Consider the following 19,008-nt stretch of genomic DNA (forward strand, 5'->3'; position numbering starts at 1 on the left):
CCTGAGACCCCTGGAGAGCCACTGCCAGCCCAAGAAGACAATGCTGACCTTGATGGGTCAAGTTTCTGATTGAATATAAGGCAGCATCATGCACTGTTCCCTCTAAGCTAAATTAGTGTGAGCTAGGCTCACAGTTTTTTAGCCTCTGGCTCACACATTTTTGTCCTAGCTTAGGAAGGAGGGCTCCAGAGCAAACTGATTTATGCAGCAGCCAAATCGCTCACTCACAACTTGAATGCCAGTCGCTGACGAAGAAGAATTTTTGCTCATAAGACTTCACAGTTTAGAGAGAACATGGGTTTTATTTATGTTATATTGGAAAAGGTGGAGGAAGTATGTAACGTTAAAATGGAGTTATCAGGAAAAGTATTATTCATAGGGATTTTAGGGAACCTTTACCTAAAATAGAAAAACCATGTCAGGATTTATTTAAAGCTATGATTTTAGCAGCCCATGCGGTTATAGAGTTTGGCTGGAAAGATGCTACAAAATGGAGTATAGACAGATGGAATGATTACTTATATGAATGGATACAGTCGGACATATTAATGATATTAAAACAGGATAAGTTAGGTGAGGATAAGATTGTGGAAGTCAAGAAGAGATGGTTAGGGTACATACGATGGGTAAAAGCAGGGGGGGCAATAATAACATATTGGTTACACTTCCAAAGGTGTGCTCATGGTTAAAGTTATAAATCAAGGAATTATTGCTGGTCATTTCGAGGGAGGGGGAGGGAGAAAAGGGAATGGGGAAAGAAGCAGTTATTGTACTGAAGTATGTAATATATGTTATGCTATGTATTGTTTGAGTTATAGGGAAGCAGGATTAATTACTTCAATAAATAATATTTTTTAAAAAAATCATGTGTGTTCACGTGCACTGGAGATTTCGGCTCGCTTCAGATGCTTATTTGTGAAACGAAGATTCAGAAGGCAAATTCCAACCCTGATTTGCTTTGACCAATACTGGTTTTATTGCCTGGGGGGCTGTCCAGGCATCTTCGCAGCCAAAGATGTCTAGCGGCCATTTCTGGGGAACATCTCTCCTCTCTAGGGAAGGAGCTGAGCTCAAGGGTAGAGCACCTGATTTGTACGCAGAAGGTCCCAGGTTCAATCCTTGGCAGATCTAGTTAAACCGATCAGGCAGTAGGTGATACGAAAGGACCTCTGCCCCAGACCCTGGGGAGCTCTTACCAACGTGAGCGGACAGCGCTGTCTTTGGCAGATAGCCTGGGTCCACATACAGCAGCTTCATCGTGTTTGTGTGTGTTGAAGTTAGGATTACGGCAGGATTTCCGCATTTGGTGCGGGCAGCATCGGAGGGAACGGGACGTGTTTAGGGGACGGCAGGGCAGTGGGATTTGCACTGCTGTGGTTGTCTAGCTATACCACTGAGAACACCATCTTGGTCTTAAAATCTTAACATCTTAACATCTGGAACTGAATAGAGGAGCACCGGAAATGTTTTTATGATGTTATTTACTTGTTTATTAATTGTCTATTGTAATTTAACATTTTGTACTGTTTCATTGTTATTACCTGGCATTGTGCCCTGTTAGCCGCCGTGAGCCTTTGGGGAGGGCGGGATAGAAATCCAAATAAATAAATAAAATAAATTTGTATGACACAAGAAGCCAGAACTGAGACTAACAGTCAAATCGCATGCAGAGTTACTGCCACCTAAGCATCTTGAGATCAGTGGAGTAACTCTACATAGTATTGCACAGCCGCCCTGAGCCTGCTTACGGGATGGGCGGGGTATAAATATAATAATAAATAAACAACCATGTTTCAAACCATGGTTTTGGATAATTAGTGACGTTCAGACAGTCACGTTAACAAGAGTAAGCTCCATTAAAACCATGGTCTCATCAGGCCAACCATCAGATCTCAGAAGCTAAGCAAGGTTGGCCCCAGTTAGTACTTGAATGGGAGGCCACCGAGGAAGTCCAGGGTTCCTAGGCAGAGGCAGACAATGGGACACCACCCCCCTTGGACTCTTGCCTTGAAAACCTTACAGAGTCACCAGAAGTCAGTTCTGACTGACTTTCCCACCACCCCCTCATAGAGAATTCACAGATTGCTCACTTTGAGAATGACCTTCAGAAGTCCTCAGGTTGAAGCACTCCCACCCCTTTGCACCTGGCTCAGATACTGAAGGTCTCCTGAGAGCCAAGAAACTGCACTTCATCACACAGTTCAGTCATGAAAAGCAGCAAACTGTGGTTTGTAGGCAGGAGAGCAAACCACAGTTGATTGCTTTCCAAGAAACAGGAAGTCTTCCAAATCTGAGCTCTGCATAAGCTGAGAAGGAAGGGAGATGAAGTGTACAAGCATAAGGACTTCTGAAGAATGTTGAAAGAAAATATGTCTTGGTAATATTGGTTTCATCTACAAATATAGAAACAGAGCACAGTGAAACTCAATGCACTCCTAACAGACAGCATTGCCACTAACTTTGAACCAGGTCTCTAGACATAGCAACTGTACTCTGAATTGGTTTCAACTTCAGTCACTTCTCAGTTCTCTCTTTCTCCCTCCCTAAATGCAAAATGTAGTGCCTCACACCCGTGTAGCACAGACCTGTGGTCCAAACGTACATTCTTATATGTAGGGTTGCCAGACCCCCCCCCAAAAGGAGGCAGGGGGGGTGCCCTGCCACCAGCCCCCCCAACCTCCAATCAGCTGGCTGGCAGGGGGACATACCAGGAGAGAGGGGGAGGCCCAGGCTATGTCACTGACAACATGGCAATGTCACTTCCGGCATGCACCAGAAGTGACATCATCATGTCGGTGACATCCGGGAGACGCTCTGGTATTTGGGCAAAAACTCTATGGGAGAAGCCATTTTTACCATAGAGGTTTTGCTCAAATACTAGAGCATTGCCACAATGTTGCAGTGTGCACTAGAAGTGGCATCAACATGTCACCTGCGACATCGCCTGGACCTCACTCCCACTCCCTCCCCCATCTCTGCCGGTTGCCAGGATGGACCAGCATACTTATATGCAAAGTGCTCTGCACCACATCGGGCAACACAGGCCTCTGATTTCATCTATGTGCTTTGGATCTCCCTCCCTGCAGTTGGCTGTTTGAAGGTCTGGGAAGAGAAAAAGCAGAAGAGCTATTGCAGCTTCCCAACACCAGAACTGGATCTTTCATGATTAGAAAGAGCGAAACAACAAAAGGTACGAAAATTCGATATTTCACTCCACCATTTTGTTTCCATTACGGTCTCCTTATAAGAACAGATTTTAAGCTCTCGGTATCATCTTAAACAGAGTAACCTCCTTTGAAGACACTGGTCACCATTACCAAACTATAGTTCTCAAGTTTGTTCTTACTGTAGCAATTAAAGCACATATAAAATAGAGAGAGCTTCAAACACTGACCTGTCCTTAGACTTCTCCACATGAATAACCATTTCACTTCCGTTAACTGCATGCCGATATAATTTATGTAATTTGATTTCCCCATTTCTCTAGGTTTATATTCCTTGTCAGTTCGGCACGTACAGGTGAAACATTACCGAATCTTCCGCCTGCCGAACAACTGGTATTATATCTCTCCTCGGCAAACTTTCCAGTGCCTGGAGGACCTCGTCAATCACTATTCAGGTAGGACAAAATATATTCCTTCACAGACCTCAAAAATACACCAAATAATTTTGATTTAATCTATATTCTGGCGTCTCCAACCCACCTCTGGAATTCTGACAGGATGGTGGGTGCCACTGCAAAATGGCTGCTGCAGGAGGTGGAGCCAACCACACATTGGCTGCCGCAGGGGGTGGTGACAGACACAGAGAAAACCCAAGTGCAGGGGAGAAGAGGGAGAGTTTAAAAATAAACTGGGAAAGAAGGGTGAGAGATAATTTTTAGAAAACACTGTAGTGGCAACTGCCACTGAAACAATGCTATTAAAGGCCCTTTCTGCACCCTCCTTTTCATCCACATCTACCGTGTTGTCCTCCAAACAATTCTGCACTAAAATCTAATTCAACCCTTCTTTTTAAATCCAGTCCCCGCCCCCCCCCATTCTGTACTAAAATTGACTTCAACCTTCTTTTTATTTGGGGTTCTTTCCCCCCGTTCTGCATTACATTACCTCCCTTCGGTGGTCGGTCCGGTTTCAGCCTGCTGTTGCCCCGGGGTATTTGGATGCTGTTTTGGTTTCAACTTCACTTAAATTGTTGTTGTTGTTCAGTCGCACAGTTGAGTCTGACTCTTTGCGACCCCATGGACCAGATCACACCCAGGCCTTCCGGTCTTCCGCCGTCCTCTGAAGTTGGCTCAATTTCATGTTCGTTGCATCTGTGACACTGTCTAACCATCTCATCCTTTGCCATCCCCGTCTTCTTTGACCTTCAATCTTCCCCAGCATCAGGGTCGTCTCCAGGGAGTGCTCCCTTCTCATTTGGTAGCCAAAGTATTTGAGTTTCAGCTTCAGTATCTGGCCTTCCAGGGAACAGTCAGGGTTGATTTCTTTTAGGATTGACTGATTTGATCCTCTTGCAGTCCAAGGGACTCTCAAGAGTCTTCTCCAGCACCATAGTTCAAAAGAATCTATTCTTCAGCGCTCGGCCTTCCTTATAGTCCAACTCTCGCAGCCATAAATTGCCTGGAGTCAAACACTGAGAAAATCCGGAGTGGCAGGCAAATGCGGAAAGCACCTTGATCTGCATAGCTCACCAGATCTTCAGTGGCAAATAAGAACATAAGAGAAGCCAATGTTGAATGAGGCCAAAGGCCCATCTAGTCCAACACTCTGTCACACAGTGGCCAAAAATACCAGGTGCCATCAGGAGGTCCAGCAGTGGGGCCAGGACACAAGAAGCCCTCCTAATCTAAAGCCTTGCTGGGCAACAGCCCCACTTGGCCCCACCCACACTTGGTGGGTACCAAAGAAAGGTGTTTGTGGGCTCCATGGTGCCCAAAGGCATCATATTGGGGGCTCCTGCCTCAGTGGAACACAGTAAGAGTCCAGTAGCACCTTAAAGACTAACAAAATTTGTGGCAGGGGAGGAGCTCTCATGACTCACAGCTCACTTCCTTCAGATCTTGAGGTATCTGAAGAAGTGAGTGAGCAGTGACTCACGCAAGCTCATCTCCTGGTGCAAATTTTGTTAGTCTTTAAGGTGCTCCTGGACTCTTGCTCTTTTCTACTGCCACAGACAGACTAACACGGCCACCCATCTTGATGTATCTCAGTGGAACCCAGTCCAACTTCCTGCATTCCAGGGTGATCTGGACCCTGCAATGTTACGCTCCTAGTTCCCTCTCTTGGCAACCTGAACTCAGAATCCACCTGCAGTTGTGAATAGTGACGTACGCTCCTTAGAACAATAAGAATGAGAAAGAAAGAGAGACGCAGGTCGGAAAGAGTCTCCTACCCCCCCCAAAAAAAACCCTACAAAGGAAACACAATGCTTACATTTGTCAATTAACCTCTCAACCATTTGATAAGGTGCGAAGCCACAACATTTGCCTAGGCGCCAAGGCTCTTCTCAGAACAATGCTAGCCTAGAAAGGGCGAGAGGGAAAACTGTACGTAGTTTCATAACGCCAGAGAACGAAGAAACGCTGCTCATTATTTCTATCGCTCTTCTGGAGAGAACTGCCACCAGTTGAAGGACAGAAATTCTAACCTCTCGCCGTTGTGCATTTCGAAACTGTCTGCTAGGCCGGCTAGGCAACCAAAGTTGTGAAAACATGGAAGAAGTCTGCGAATCGGCTTTGCTCCGCTAGCTGAAGCCTAAAGAACAAAATCACCCAATAGAAGCCGATGTTTACAACGGAGGAAGCTGAAAGCAGCTATTTAAAACTGGACAATTTAGAGCCTGTTTCAAAAACATGACTCACAGAGACAACTTTTTGACAATCAGAGTTGTGCCATGGTGGAATCAGCTGCCTGGGGAGGTGGTAAGCAGCGGCTGGACAAATCCTACATCATGCCGGGGGTTGGACTGTATGGTCCCTTCCAACTCTGTGATTCTATGATTCCATGAATTCTAATTATTAGTATTGTGGGGGGGGGGGATATCAGAGAGAAACCTGTGCTCCATGGCTCTCCAACGTGGTGCCCACCAACAACTTTGTTGGAGGTCCACCAAGTGTTTTTAGATGGTGGGTAGGGCCAGAGGGGTTTCTGGCCCCGTGATTGGCCACTGAAGATCCAATTGGCTAAACAGATTAAAATAACATTGTTCAGTAGCAGCTGCCACCACAGTATTTGTTCTATTCTCTCTTACTCCTTTCCCAGTGAATTTTTGCATTACCCTTCTTCCCCTATGCACTGGAGCTTCCTCTGTGTCTGGTTCTACTTCCTGTGGCAGCCATTTTGGGGCTGGCTCCGCCTCCTGTGGCAGCCATTTTGGGATTGCATCCACCACCCTGTGTCAGAATTCTGAAGGGGCTCACAGACTGGGGACCCCTGCTCTATTCCACTGCATAAGAAAGTTCAAGAACTCCAGATAGGGTTGCCAACCCTCCAAGGGGGCAGCCGAGCGGGCAAGCGAGGCCTCCCTCCCGTGAGCGCAGAACGAGGGCGGGCGAGATGCGTGCCCATGACCGGGCAACCCCGGGGCGCTCACCCTGTGCTCGACATGCCCGGCGCAATGACATCAGTGATCACCCAGAGGTGACATCGTTACACCAGGTACATCGCACAGGGAGCCCCCCACACCAGCAGATGGGTAAGACCTGGCAACACTAACTCCAAAACATATTAAAAGACCCTGAGACATCTCTGCCTCCTCCACAGCCATTGAAATTGGGTGAAAATTTTGTAGAGCAGTCTACCTAGATCCTTTCAAAGTGTCTTAGAGTCAACTGCACTGAAACTGAGAGCCAGGCTTGGGAAGCAGCACCAGGCAGACTGCAAGCCTTAACTATCACCGGCGCTGATCCTACGGCTACTGCCATGCCCCGGTGGGGCCCGGAGATCTCCTGGGTTTGCAACTGATCTCCAGGTGACAGAGATCAGTTTCCCTGGAGAAAACGGCTGTTTTCTATCGGACATTATAATCCAAAGAAATAACACACAGTCCCAAACCAGTCAGGTATGAAAAAAACACAGATGTGTGCTAGATGCCCACAGAACAATATAACAACAAAAGAGACTACATTAAAGCCATAACATATTTAGTGTCTGGTAGTGAGAGCCAGTTTGGTGTAGTGGTGAAGTGCGCGGACTCTAATCTGGGAGAACCGGGTTTGATTCCCCACTACTCCACTTGCACCTGGCTGGATGACCTTGGGCAAGCCAGTAGCTCTGATAAGGGCTGTTCTTGAAAAAAGAGCAGTTTCTGTCAGAGCTCTCTCAGCCCCGCCTACCTCACAGGGTGCCTGTTGTGGGAAGGGGGAGGGAAAGGAGTTTGTAAGCCTCTCTGAGACACTTTTGGGTGGTGAAGGGCGGGGTATAAATCCAATCTCTTCTTCTTCTTCTAAAGACAAACAACATATTCCTTCATAGAAAAAATAGAAAGGTCAATAAAAATTCACACAGCGGTCTGCTCCCATCTCTCACAATCTATATACTTATAACAGTCTTGTTTCCTTGTACAGATTCACAACAGCAGTTGTTCGTCTCTACCAGACACTAAATATGTTACGGCTTTAATATCGTCTCTTCTGTTGTGGGCATCTAGCACATGTCTGTATCTTTTTTCATACCTATAGGGCATTACACCCAACTGAGCTCCCTCCCCAGGTCCCCCCCCAAAATCTCCAGGAATTTCCTAACCCTGAGCTGGCAACCCTAACCGAACCCCAACTTAGCGCACCCCTGCATGTTCTCATAGCATGTATTTCTCCCCCAGCTACAAAGCACAAGATGGAAGTCTTGTTCCTTGCAATTCCCCTCCATAGTTTACTGGGCAGTGAAGTGGACCACCATCACTGTTGAGCTACAACAAGAACAAATGGAGTGGGCAGGCTTGGCAGTAGGGTTCCCAACCTCCAGGTGGCCCCTGGAGATCTCCCGCTATTACAACTGACCAGAGCGCTTTTTTTGTAGAAAAGGCCCAGCAGGAACTCATTAGCATAATAGCCCATACCCAACAGCATAACCCCATTAGCATATTAGGCCACATCCCTGATAGCACAGCTCATTAGCATATTAGGCCACACCCCCATGTTACCAGAAGTGTGGTAATCCAGCCACACCCACCTTTTGCTTCTTATTCTGTTTACCTTGTTTGTTGTCAAAACCCAGGGCTTTTTTTGTAGCAAGCACCCCTTTGCATGTTAGGCCACACACTCCTAATGTAGCCAATCCTAATGAGTTTCTGCTGTTGGGTGTGGCCTGTTATGCTAATGAGCTCCTGCTGGGCATGGCCAACTCGGGAGCCAGCTGGAACTTCGTTCCTGTGCGTTCCTGCCCAAAAATAGCCCTGCAACTGACCTCCAGACGGCCGAGATCGGCTCTAGAGGAGGGGCTCTATCTCCAGGTATTTCCCAACCTACAGTGGTAACCCAATTTGGCACATGACTCATTCTGTGTTCGCTCTCTCATTCAGAGGTCTCCGACGGTCTCTGCTGCGTCCTCACGACTCCCTGCCTCACTCAACACACTACCACGGATGAAGTCAGGAGCCAGGAACCACCCGTGGTGATGCGCGACAAAAACTTCACGTGGAAGGATAAGCAGAGGTACGAATTGCTTAGAACGGAAGAAACTAAGAGGCGAAACAAACACGGGAGAGGCAGCGTGGTATGAAGAGTCAGTGTGGCGCAGGAGTCAGAGTGTCGGCCTAATGCCTGGGAGGCCCAGGTTCGAGTCCCCACTCTGCCGTGGAAGCTCGCTGGGTGACCTTGGGCCAGTCACGCGCTCTCAGCCTAACCTACCTCACAGAATTGCTGTGAGGATAAAATGGAGGGCAGGAGAACAGCGTCAGCTGGTTTGCGTCCCCTCTGGGGAGAACGGGGACAAATAAAGTAAATAAATAAGTTATGCTGGGGGGTCCACACTGGCTGGCAAGACAGGGTGGGGGGGAAACAGTGGCCACAAAGGTCTGACGGCAGGCAAACGGTGCTGATGTGGACTTTGGGAAATGGGCAGCTTCTCATTCGGATGATGGGTTTAAATGATAATAATGGGTTGAAATTAAGGGCGGGAAGGTACCCGTTGGATCTTAGGAAAAGAGTTGTGCCGCGGTGGAATCGGCTGCCTCGGGAGGTGGTGAGCTCCCCCTCCCTGGCCGTCTTCAAGCAACGGCTGGACAAACCCTTGTCAGTGATGCTCTTCTAGGCTGATCCTGCACTGAGCAGGGGGGTTGGACGAGGTGGCCTGTATGGTCCCTCCCGACTCTGTGCTTCTAGGATTCCATGTGTTTGGACTGGTCTGGCAGATTGGGGAAGGGGAGTACCAAGTGCAGGGAGAGAATGATCGGAACACGATTAGAGCAGGACGTCGCATGGATTGCTTCGCAACGGAACAAAAAGAAGCCTTGAGAGCCAAAGCAGAGAAAACGTCTGTCGGAAAGAAAACCATTAGATCTCCCCCCCCCCCGAAAGCCACTTTCTGGTTTAAAGGGAAAGGAAAAGGTTCCCTTGCTCGAAAGCCAGTCGAATCCGACTCTAGGGTTGCGGTGCTCATCTCCGTTTCCAAGCCGAAGAGCCAGCGCTGTCTGAAGACGTTTCCGGGGTGGCCTTATGACACACTTCCGGTGATGTCAGGGGGTGTGGCATATGCTAATGAGTTATGCTAATGAGTTCCTCTAGCTCTTTTCCTACGAAACGACCCCTGATCGGAACATGGTTAGAGCAGGACGCCACATGGATTGCTTCGCAACAGAACAAAAAGAAGCCTTGAGAGCCAAAGCAGAGAAAACGTCTGTGGGAAAGAAAACCATTAGATCTCCCCCACACACATCCCGAAAGCCGCTTTCTGGTTTAGCATTCAACTAAACCAGCAAGCAGTTAGGCAATACAGAGAGCTGCCGGTGGTATGCAGAACTTGAGAGGGTTGCCAGTGCTTAAATTCCTGGAGATTTGGAGCACGGAGCGCAGAGCGCGGGGGGGACGGACACACACAACCTCAGTTGTGTATCACGCCATAGAGGTCGCTGTCCAAAGCAGCCATTTTCTCCTGGGGAACTTATCTCTGTCGTTGAGAGCAGTGCTCCCTCTAAGCTGAGTTGGTGTGAGCTAGCTCACAGTTTTTTATGTCTCCGGCGCACACATTTTTGTCTTAGCTCAGGAAGGAGGGCTTCAGGGCAAACTGATTTATGCAGCAGCCAAATCTCTGGCTCACCACTTTAAGGCTCACAAAGTAGGATTTTCGCTCACAGGACTCCACAGCTTAGAGGGAGCCTTGGTCTAGAGATCAGTTGTAATTCTGGGAGATCTCCGGCCCCGTAGAACTTGCTCTGTATCTATTACCAGACGTTCAACCACTGGTTTCGTTTTTGTTTAAGGTCGAAGGAGAACAACGAGGACATTTCGACCTTGCTCAGAATGGAAGACTCTGGCCTTAGCTACGGACTCCGGGACAGCATCGCTTCCTATCTCGCCCTGACCAGTGAAACAGACTCTTCCTATGTGAGCCACAGAAAAAAGAAAAGCAAGTCTGTCATATATAGGCAGGACAAACCCCTCTCGCCACCACCGTTCCTTTACCACGAGCACTGAACCTGAGAAAACAGAGGACTGGTACTGAGATACTCCACAGTCAACCGCTAGCACGTTTGCGCCTCCGCAAACGCCACGCCTGTCGGATGCCAAGCAACCAGTGGGAGGGTTGTGGGGGGAGGCGACATCCTGGGAGAGAAAAATTTTAAAAGAAAAAATAAGGCCTTGGCTACTTACTGAAGTTCTGACCATAGAGTTCCTGGCGATTCCTAGAGTTACCTGGAAGAGACATGGGTGGCTCTAGCCATCGCCCTCTATGGTAAGCAATACCTTTCAAGTCAGCCACAGCTCATGGGAACAGAAAAAGCATGCATCCGCCATGCTGTCCAAATGGCATTTGAAGACTGTCAAGCAACTTGAAGAAGGGTGTTCCATCCACTGCACACTCTATTGATTACACAAACACATTTCTTTTTCTTAATGCAGTCATATTGTGCATTGCCTTCTAAAGGTGAAGGAGTCCCCGGTTTTTCACACCATTTCCGGCTTGTTTCATTTGTAGGCGCTCTGATCGGTTGCAATGCTCTATGGAATCTTTAGAAATTGCAGTCTAACTCGGCCTGCTCATCCTCGAGATTCTAGTGCACCACAAGTGTGTTCCGAACTCTTGGTTAGTTATTCCTAAAGCCATCCCTGCCTTGAGATAACATACCTGTGTTTATGCCAGGGATCCCTAACCTTTTTGAGCCTGCAAGAATGTTCAGAATTTTGACAGAGTGGTGGGCGCAGCCAAAAAATGGCTGCTGCAAAATGGCTGCCACAGGAAGTGGAGCTGGCCACAAAATGGCTACCATGGCTTACCATCAGCCATGCTGTGAAGATCCCGATCACCACTTCGGGGTCAGGAAGCAATTTTTTCTCCAGGCCAATTTGGCTGGAGATCCTGGAGTGGGTTTTTTTGCCATCTTCTGAGCATGAAGCAGTGGTCCCTGGGGGTGTGGGGGGAGGTATTTGTGAATTTCCTGTATCGCGCAGGGGGATGGAGTAGATGACCCCGGAGGTCCCTTCCAACACTATGATTCTATGATCCTTCTGCTGTGCTGGCAGCTGCTACCAAAGCAACACTTAAAAAAAATCTGCACAGATAATCAAAACTCCAATGGCCAATCAGAAGCCCCTTGGGCCAAAGCACCACCTGGACCCTTCCACTTCCTTAAACCACTAAGGAGGCCCTGGGAAAGGTGTTTATGGGAGCCACAGATTCTGTGGACACCATATTAGGGATCCCTGGTTTATGCAATGCAGCTTGGAAAATCTCTAATCTCCCCTTCTGGAATGGGAGGTACCACTGTAATTTATACCAATGTTGTACAGTCCAGTGGGGGATTATAGCAGTATACCATCATAGCGGATTCTTGGTCACTTGACCGATGCATGGAGCTGGAAGGTCATCATCTGATCCCCTCAGCCCCACCCCATGAAAGATCCTCCACCACCCACTCTTCCCCCTTTTCCATCGCCAACACCCAACACATTGACCAGAGATGGCACCATCAGACAACAGGAGCGGACAAAGTAAACCAGACCAAAGAATCTGCAAAGCATAAAACTACCCAAAGGCTGAGCTGAGCTACACAGTTCAGCAAAATCACACAAACAGGTCCTTCCAGCAGGTGGGAAATCATTTAAAAAAAAAAAAAAGTCCCCGCACATAAAATATTCCATGTCAACAGACAACTGTTAGGGAAAGGTTCCGGCCCAGAGCTCTCTCCCTGATACGCTGGTGAGTGGGGAGTTTTGTTAGTTTTAGCGGTCAGATGAAAGGGCTTTCCCATGTGATTTTGCTATAGCAGAACCCACTAGCTTCTACTTGATATCCAAATTCAGAGCCAGAACGGTTTTTTATTTGTGAGTGAATAAGCAGAGCACATCTTCCCCTTGACAGAGGCCCCAGATATGTATATAAACCTATTTATATGATGCGCTTGTAAAATGTAAATTATATTACAGTGTATAAGTCTATTTGGTGACGTCGTTTTCTGAAAAGATGTATAAGAGTATTAAAAAAAATAAGGACTAAAACGGTAAACAGAAGACAGAAGTCTGCCTTACCTTTTGTGAACATCTGCAGTGAGGGGGGGGGGAAGTAAGTCTGATTACATCTTTTTAAAAGACCTAAAGCCCTTTGTTGGAATACAAGTAGGCCTTGAGGCTCACAAAGACACTATGAGTACTTAAGTAACAAAACTTGAAAGCTATTCTCATTCTTCAGAAAACCTTGAGCCAGAAAAAAGGTATTACCACCCAATGTAGGAACACTTTCACATATCTCAGGTTTTAGAGTTGCCAGTCTCCAGGTGGGGCCTGGAAATCTCCCAGAATTCAACTGATCTCCATAGAGGTGTTCCCTCTAAGCTGAGTTAGTGTGAGCCCACTCACAGTTTTTTAGCCTCCAGCTCACACATTTTTGTCCTAGTTCAGGAAGGGAGGGCTCCAGAGCAAACTAATTTATGCAGTAGCCAAATCGCTCGCTCATAACTTTAATGCCAGCAGCTCACAAAGTAGAATTTTTGCTCACGGGACTCGACAGATTAGAGGGAGCATGGCTCCAGCCATTCTCCTGGAGAAAATGGCTGTTTTGGAAGGTGAACTCTATGGCATCGTACCCCACTGGGGTCCCTCCTCTCCCCAAACCCCACCCTCCCCCAGTTCTACCCCCCCCCCCACCCCCCGACACTTCCAACCTCCTCTCCTCAAACCCCACCCTCCCCAGGTTCTACCCCCCCCCCAATCCCCAGGAATTTCCCAACCCAGAGTTGGCAACCTGATCAGACTGTGACAGCAAAGATTCAGAGCCAGCTCTTGGTTGTATTCAAGAACAGACCACAAAAGAAAACAGAGTGTTTGGCTGAGTTCAGACTGGCAAGTTTGCCCCGAGAGAGGCACGTGCCAGAAACGTTTCACAAACGGATTAAAGGGGCCGGTTCACACAGGCACATCTGTCAGGCGCTCCCCAGACATACTCAGCCCGTCTTGTAGCGCTTCCCTCCCGAGTTTAAAAAGCACCTGGTGATAGTGGTAGCAAACCCTGGACAGCACCGTCGTCACGCATTCATCCCACACCAACAAAGTGTGAATGCCAAAAGCCACAATTGCTTATGCACATATGCGCGTATCTCTGGATTACCACAATTGCTTGTGCGCTTATGCGCATAAGTGCATATCTCCGGATTACCAAAAAGAAAGCCGCGCCTTACAGCCGTGCCTCCACCAGGGGCAGGCCAACAGTGCAAACACTCCCTTGCGCCTCCTCCCCGGTATGCTCCCGCATCGGTTGGCACAGTGTGACCGGGAAAACCTGGACCAGTTTGTGCCGGATCTTTTTGCCACGACTCCCTCGCGCTTCAAACTGCCAGTCTGACCTCAGCCTTTGAGATGCACATAAAACACAGGGATGGAGATGTTCTAAAAGTAACAATCTTATCAGGGCTGAAACAGAGGCAAAGAACTGCCTCTTTTCCTCTCCCATCAATCCATATTTCTCACATGCTGGACCAAAAATATATTACACGTTCCCTCAGAACAACATAATCACCTGAGATCAATGCTGGAAATGCATCAGAGCCTTCCCTCAATCACTCCAGTGGGAAACCAGCACGGGGCCCCTAGATCTCTGTTTGTCGTTCATTTATTATCCGTTCACTTCACAGACAATTATCAGATCTTGCAGGATTTTTTTTCTTGAGAGCATTAGCCACAAGAAAAACTTTACTGTAGCATAAGCCTTCAAAAAGAGAGCTTCCCCAAGTCCGCTTCCCCAAGTTCCTCATATAACCGTGACATCACATAGCATTCATAGTATGCAGCCCACGTACCTTCTTTCTGGGGTCGCACCATGCCTCCCACTATGTTAAAAAGCTTCCCACGGTGTGCTGCTGTTGCCTGCAGCCACTGTAGCTCTAGGAATCACCAGGAACTCAATGATTTCACCATAGAGTTTCCAGAAATTCCTTGAGCTACTCATTATCACTTCCAGGTAGTACCCAGAAGTGTGGTGGGGATGTCAGCAAGGTCAACAACATCACACACCCTCACAGCCCTGCCCCCCCATCCCCCCACTGCTTGCCAGGCTCGGCCAGGTGACCCTCCTTATGTCAGCAAACCTTACAACAACTTTGCAAGGTAGAACAGGATTAATGAACTTGTCTTGCCGATGGGACTGAGTCAAAGAGAAGAGTGGCACGCCTGAAGCCACCTGGTGAACTCAAGGAAGCGATGAGATTTGAATCCACAATAAGATAGGAAATCCAGGCGAGGAACAAACACAGCAGAAGCAGCACAAGACCAGCGGTAAACCATCCACAGCCTGGCAGAAAAGATACTCACCATCAGCAACGCTCTCTTGAAGAGGCCTGAGTCCCTGGCGCCTGCAACCAGGTGAAGACTGGCGATGTCGGCTCCGCTGCGGTCCGCTGCAGTCGTAATCTGGCTGGGGTCTCCTCCAAAGCTCGCAATATTGTCCTGTGTCCATTTCAGAGCTGCTTCCTGGTCCAGCAGGCCCCAGTTGCCACTCGCCAGGGAGGAACCTGGAATCAGCAAAGGAGGTGGTGGCTCAACACGATGCTCACAGGTATAAGTGCAGCGATGCTTGCATTATTTTATATATCCATCTGCTGACCTAATTGTTGATCCTTTACATGTTCCATGTTTTAAAGAAAGGTCATTAGGCTTGCCAAGTTCCCCGCCGGCGGCGGATCAGGCCCCGGGGGGAACCCCACCCCCAAAGCACGCGACGTCCACGTCACCCGCCGGGCATGCTGGGGGCGGGGCCACGGTCGTTCAGGCCACGGTCATCCGAGGGAAAACTCTATGAATTTCAAACCAGGATTTGAAATAACCTTCCAGCCTGTTGGCTCCAGGTGTCTAGTAATAACAGCATACCTGAATACAATTTGTGGCAGTTGTCAGGGGGGGGGGGGGGAATATAATTATCATCACGCAAGACAGAATCGTTTTCTTTTATTATAAGGGAAGAAAAGCCTCTGGTGGAACCTGCTATTACATCGCTTTAAGCTTCAGCAGCCAACATGGGGCCATCCATTTCGGTTGTTGGAACTCTATATTTAGGCATTAAAAAAAAAAAAGGCTGGATTATGGGGCAGCGGCAGGAGTTTTATTGGACAGCTACCTGCATCCTCCCAGTTAACAGATTTCCCCTGCTAAATCACTTTTCCTTCTCTTGTCTCTTAACATGTGATTTACAGTCATTCAGCCTCATTTAAAACCACTGAAATTAACGGTCTTAGGGTTGCCAGGTTTCTTTGTTGTGCTTGGGTGGGATTTGGGGGGTATTCCAGGAGGGGTGATGCACTGATGTCGCCTGGAAGTGACGTCAGCAATGCTGTGGGCGATGCTCTGCTTTTGGGGCAGACATTGCTATGCTTTCTGGGTGACATCAGCACATTGCACACAGTGTCTGGGGTGGGGGGATTTCAGGCCCGTAGCTACAGTGGGGCCTCCCGGGGCCTGGCCCCCTGACTTCCTTCTGAGGACCCACGGCTTCCGCTCGGCCTGCGCCTGGGGCTGGCAGACAGACGCCCAGACCCCCCCTGCCGCCGGGCAAGGCCAGCTCCATGGGAGCGGAGGGACCCCAGGGCTGTGTCGTTGGCCTCTCCTCCTCCTCACACACACCCCCACATGTGCCGGAAAACGCGGGAGGGGAGGCATGGCTATTTTCACCGTCGCATTCTGATCTGCCATTATGCGATCAGATGCGATGGCAGCGCACTGGGGTTTCGTCATTCGGCACACGCTGCAAAGAGGACGGCCGGAGGGAATAGGCGCGCACCGGTGCGATCACACTGAACGAGTCCGTCTGCAGCCCGTGGAAAACCATTTGCTAATAGATCTTTGCAGGTACTTTTTAACTGCACATCTTTGGCGGCACGCCACGGGTTGGCCACGAGTGCGCTACGCTTCCCAGATGTTGCGGTGTGATCGCGCCCCAAAAATCCGCCCAGCTTTCATGCGGTAAATTCTCCGTGTGACCGGGGCCTTAGATTAGAATCTGTATAGGTTTGCACTGTTACAGTCTCGTCCTTAGAACAGTGTAAAACTTAGGACTGCATTAGAAAAGAGCAAGAGTCCAGCAGCACCTTAAAGACTAACAAAATTTGTGGCAGGGGACGAGCTTTCGTGAGTCGCTGCTCGCTTCTTCAGGCTCTCAAAAAGTGACTCTTGGACCGATTTCCCACAAGCGCTGCTCCGCACTTCGCTCTTCCCTTTTGCCCCGATGGTACGTGTCAATTTCATACAAGCTGTTGTGCAGCCGCATTTCGCCCCGCAGCTTCGCGTGATTTTCCCCGCATCTACTCAATCCTGTTTTTTGAGGATTGAGTAGACGCAGGAGAAATTGCGCGAAGCTGCAGGGCAAAATGCGGCAGCACAGCAGATTGTGTGAAATTGACAGCTACCATTGGGGCAAATGGGAAGAGCGAAGCGCGGAGGAGCGCTTGTGGGAAATCGGCCTTGCTCTCTTGTACTGATATGGGTAGACTAACACGGCTACCCATCTCGATCTAAGACTGCATTGTTAGTTTATTGATTGTCTTCATTGCTCGTGATTTTGTTTTTATATTTTTCCACTTGAGTCAGCCCCTTGGGGCTTTATGCAGAAAAATCAAAGTAGGGATTGCTTAAGGCAAGAGAGACCACAATTTAGCTGCTCCCTGTGGCACACTCTTCTTAAACTGGATCCATTTGGAGAACCGCTTCACTTTTTACCAGGCTACATTTCACTGAATGGGCTTGGAATGTCAAAGGAAGCCAAATAAGATGTCCTTCAGGAAGGATGTCAAAAGTAATTAAAAGCCTTGACCAAAATGGACCATTGTCTTCCCATTTACAAGAAAGCTTGAGGATAAATGTTGGTGCAGCACAGAGGTGGACTTGGCAGGGCAGTGGTGAAGGCAAGACAGGACATACGAAAATGTTCAAGAAATTCACAGAAATGGGAAGGAAAGAGGAGGTCAAAAATAATCCTCTGTGGCTAGAGGCGGGAGGAATCGGTGACATATACACAGTTGCCACACTTCCTTCCTTCATTTAGACTTGCACAAGAACTGCCCAGCAAACTGAGTTTCTAACTTCAGGTGGGGGGCTGTGTAGGTCTCAGGCAACAGAACAAAATTTGAGTCCAGTGGCACCTTTAAGACCAATGAAGTTTCATTCTGGGTAGAAGCTTTTGTGTGCATGCACACTTCTGGTGCAGCACTTCTGGAGCTGGAGAAGACTCTTGAGTAAAACTAGGCTTGAGTAGCACGGGCTGTAGCAAGAGGGAAAGAAAGGTAGGCAAGGGAAGCAATTCAGAAGGAGGGTTAGAAGAACAACAGTGGAATGCCCTCCGGTTGCCTCTAATGACTACAGTCTGAACCTGACAGATCTCAGAAGCTAAACACGGTCAGCCCAGGTGAGTACGTAGATGGGAGACCACCCAAGAAGCCTAGGGCTGCTGAGCAGAGGCAGGCAATGGAACACCATCTCTGCTCATCTCTTGCTAGGACTACCAACTTCCAGTTGGGAAATGCCTGGAGATTTTGGTGGTGGAGCATGGTGGGGGGGAAGGGTTTGGGAAGGGAAGCAACCAGTCATAGATTCCACCCTCCAAAGCAGCCATGTTCTCCAGAGGAACTGATTTCTGTCAGCTGGAGGGACAAAACCTGTATTTGGAAGGAAAGATCTGAGCAGAAAAGGGTAGGGGTATGACTTAGAAATGGACCATCTCTCTTGCCGTCTCTTGCCTGGAAGACCCTACAAGGCCACCGTAAGTCAGCTGTGACTTGACACCACCACCTGATAACTGGGCCCTCACTTCTGGAGAACCACACCTGCACACAAAAGGGCTGTGTGACATCATCCCTTGCTCCTTTTCGGATAAAAATAATTAAACCCCTGATCCCCACCCCCCCTGCTTCATATGTGTGGCAGACATAAACAGTTCCCTCTAAGCTGTGAGGTCCTGTGAGCAAAAATTCTCCTTTGTGAGCTGCTGGCATTAAAGTTGTGAGCGAGCAATTTGGCTACTGCATAAATTAGTTTGCTCTGGAGCCATCCTTCCTGAGCTAAAACAAAAAACTGTGAGCTAGCTCACACTAACTCAGCTTAGAGGGAACACTGGGACTGTCTTTGTCACACCTAGTCTGGCCTTGAAGTTCTCACTTATTTATTTATTTATTGATTTGATTTGTACCCCGCCCTCCCCAACGGGCTCAGGGCAGCTACAACAGAGGCAATTGCCATAACAACAGTTAAAACAACATAAAAGCAGAGGTCATTTCGGGGGGGGTCGTGGGGGAATGCAGTTCCCCCGGGTGAGATGCAGGGGGCGGGGCACACGATGAAGCCCCGCCCCCTGCTTCCGGCCGCCCCGCTTCCAG

At 48.6% G+C, this 19,008-nt stretch overlaps 2 protein-coding genes across 2 annotated transcripts in view; one reads left to right on the plus strand and one right to left on the minus strand.

The window, feature by feature from the left end:
• Positions 1–3,147: 3,147 nt before the first annotated feature.
• SLA (Src-like-adaptor) lies at positions 3,148–10,816 on the plus strand. Its single transcript, XM_015408837.1, has 4 exons — positions 3,148–3,190; positions 3,488–3,619; positions 8,521–8,653; positions 10,420–10,816. Exons 1-4 carry the CDS (start codon positions 3,163–3,165, stop codon positions 10,631–10,633), a joined length of 507 nt encoding a protein of 168 aa, XP_015264323.1. The 5' UTR covers positions 3,148–3,162; the 3' UTR covers positions 10,634–10,816.
• Positions 10,817–12,592: 1,776 nt separating this feature from the next.
• LOC107108406 (thyroglobulin-like) overlaps positions 12,593–19,008 on the minus strand; it is a gene marked incomplete at its 5' end in the record, with an annotated part of 96,810 nt that continues 90,394 nt past the window's right edge. The window contains 3 exons of the mRNA XM_015408836.1: positions 12,593–12,612; positions 12,686–12,698; positions 14,960–15,159. Of these exons, the coding sequence (XP_015264322.1) occupies positions 12,593–12,612; positions 12,686–12,698; positions 14,960–15,159 (233 nt within the window). The remainder of the gene's footprint in view (positions 12,613–12,685; positions 12,699–14,959; positions 15,160–19,008) is intronic.

Source organism: Gekko japonicus, unplaced genomic scaffold, assembly GCF_001447785.1.
Source record: "Gekko japonicus isolate JY-2015 unplaced genomic scaffold, Gekko_japonicus_V1.1 scaffold3976, whole genome shotgun sequence".
In the NCBI taxonomy this organism is placed as follows: Eukaryota; Metazoa; Chordata; class Lepidosauria; order Squamata; family Gekkonidae; genus Gekko; species Gekko japonicus.

Coding starts and splice junctions, on each gene's coding strand:
- SLA (XM_015408837.1), top strand. CDS start 3,163: ATGATTAGAAAGAGCGAAACAACAAAAG. Junction 3,620..8,520: donor CCTCGTCAATCACTATTCAG/GTAGGACAAAAT, acceptor TCTCTCATTCAG/AGGTCTCCGACGGTCTCTGC. Junction 8,654..10,419: donor ACGTGGAAGGATAAGCAGAG/GTACGAATTGCT, acceptor TTTTTGTTTAAG/GTCGAAGGAGAACAACGAGG.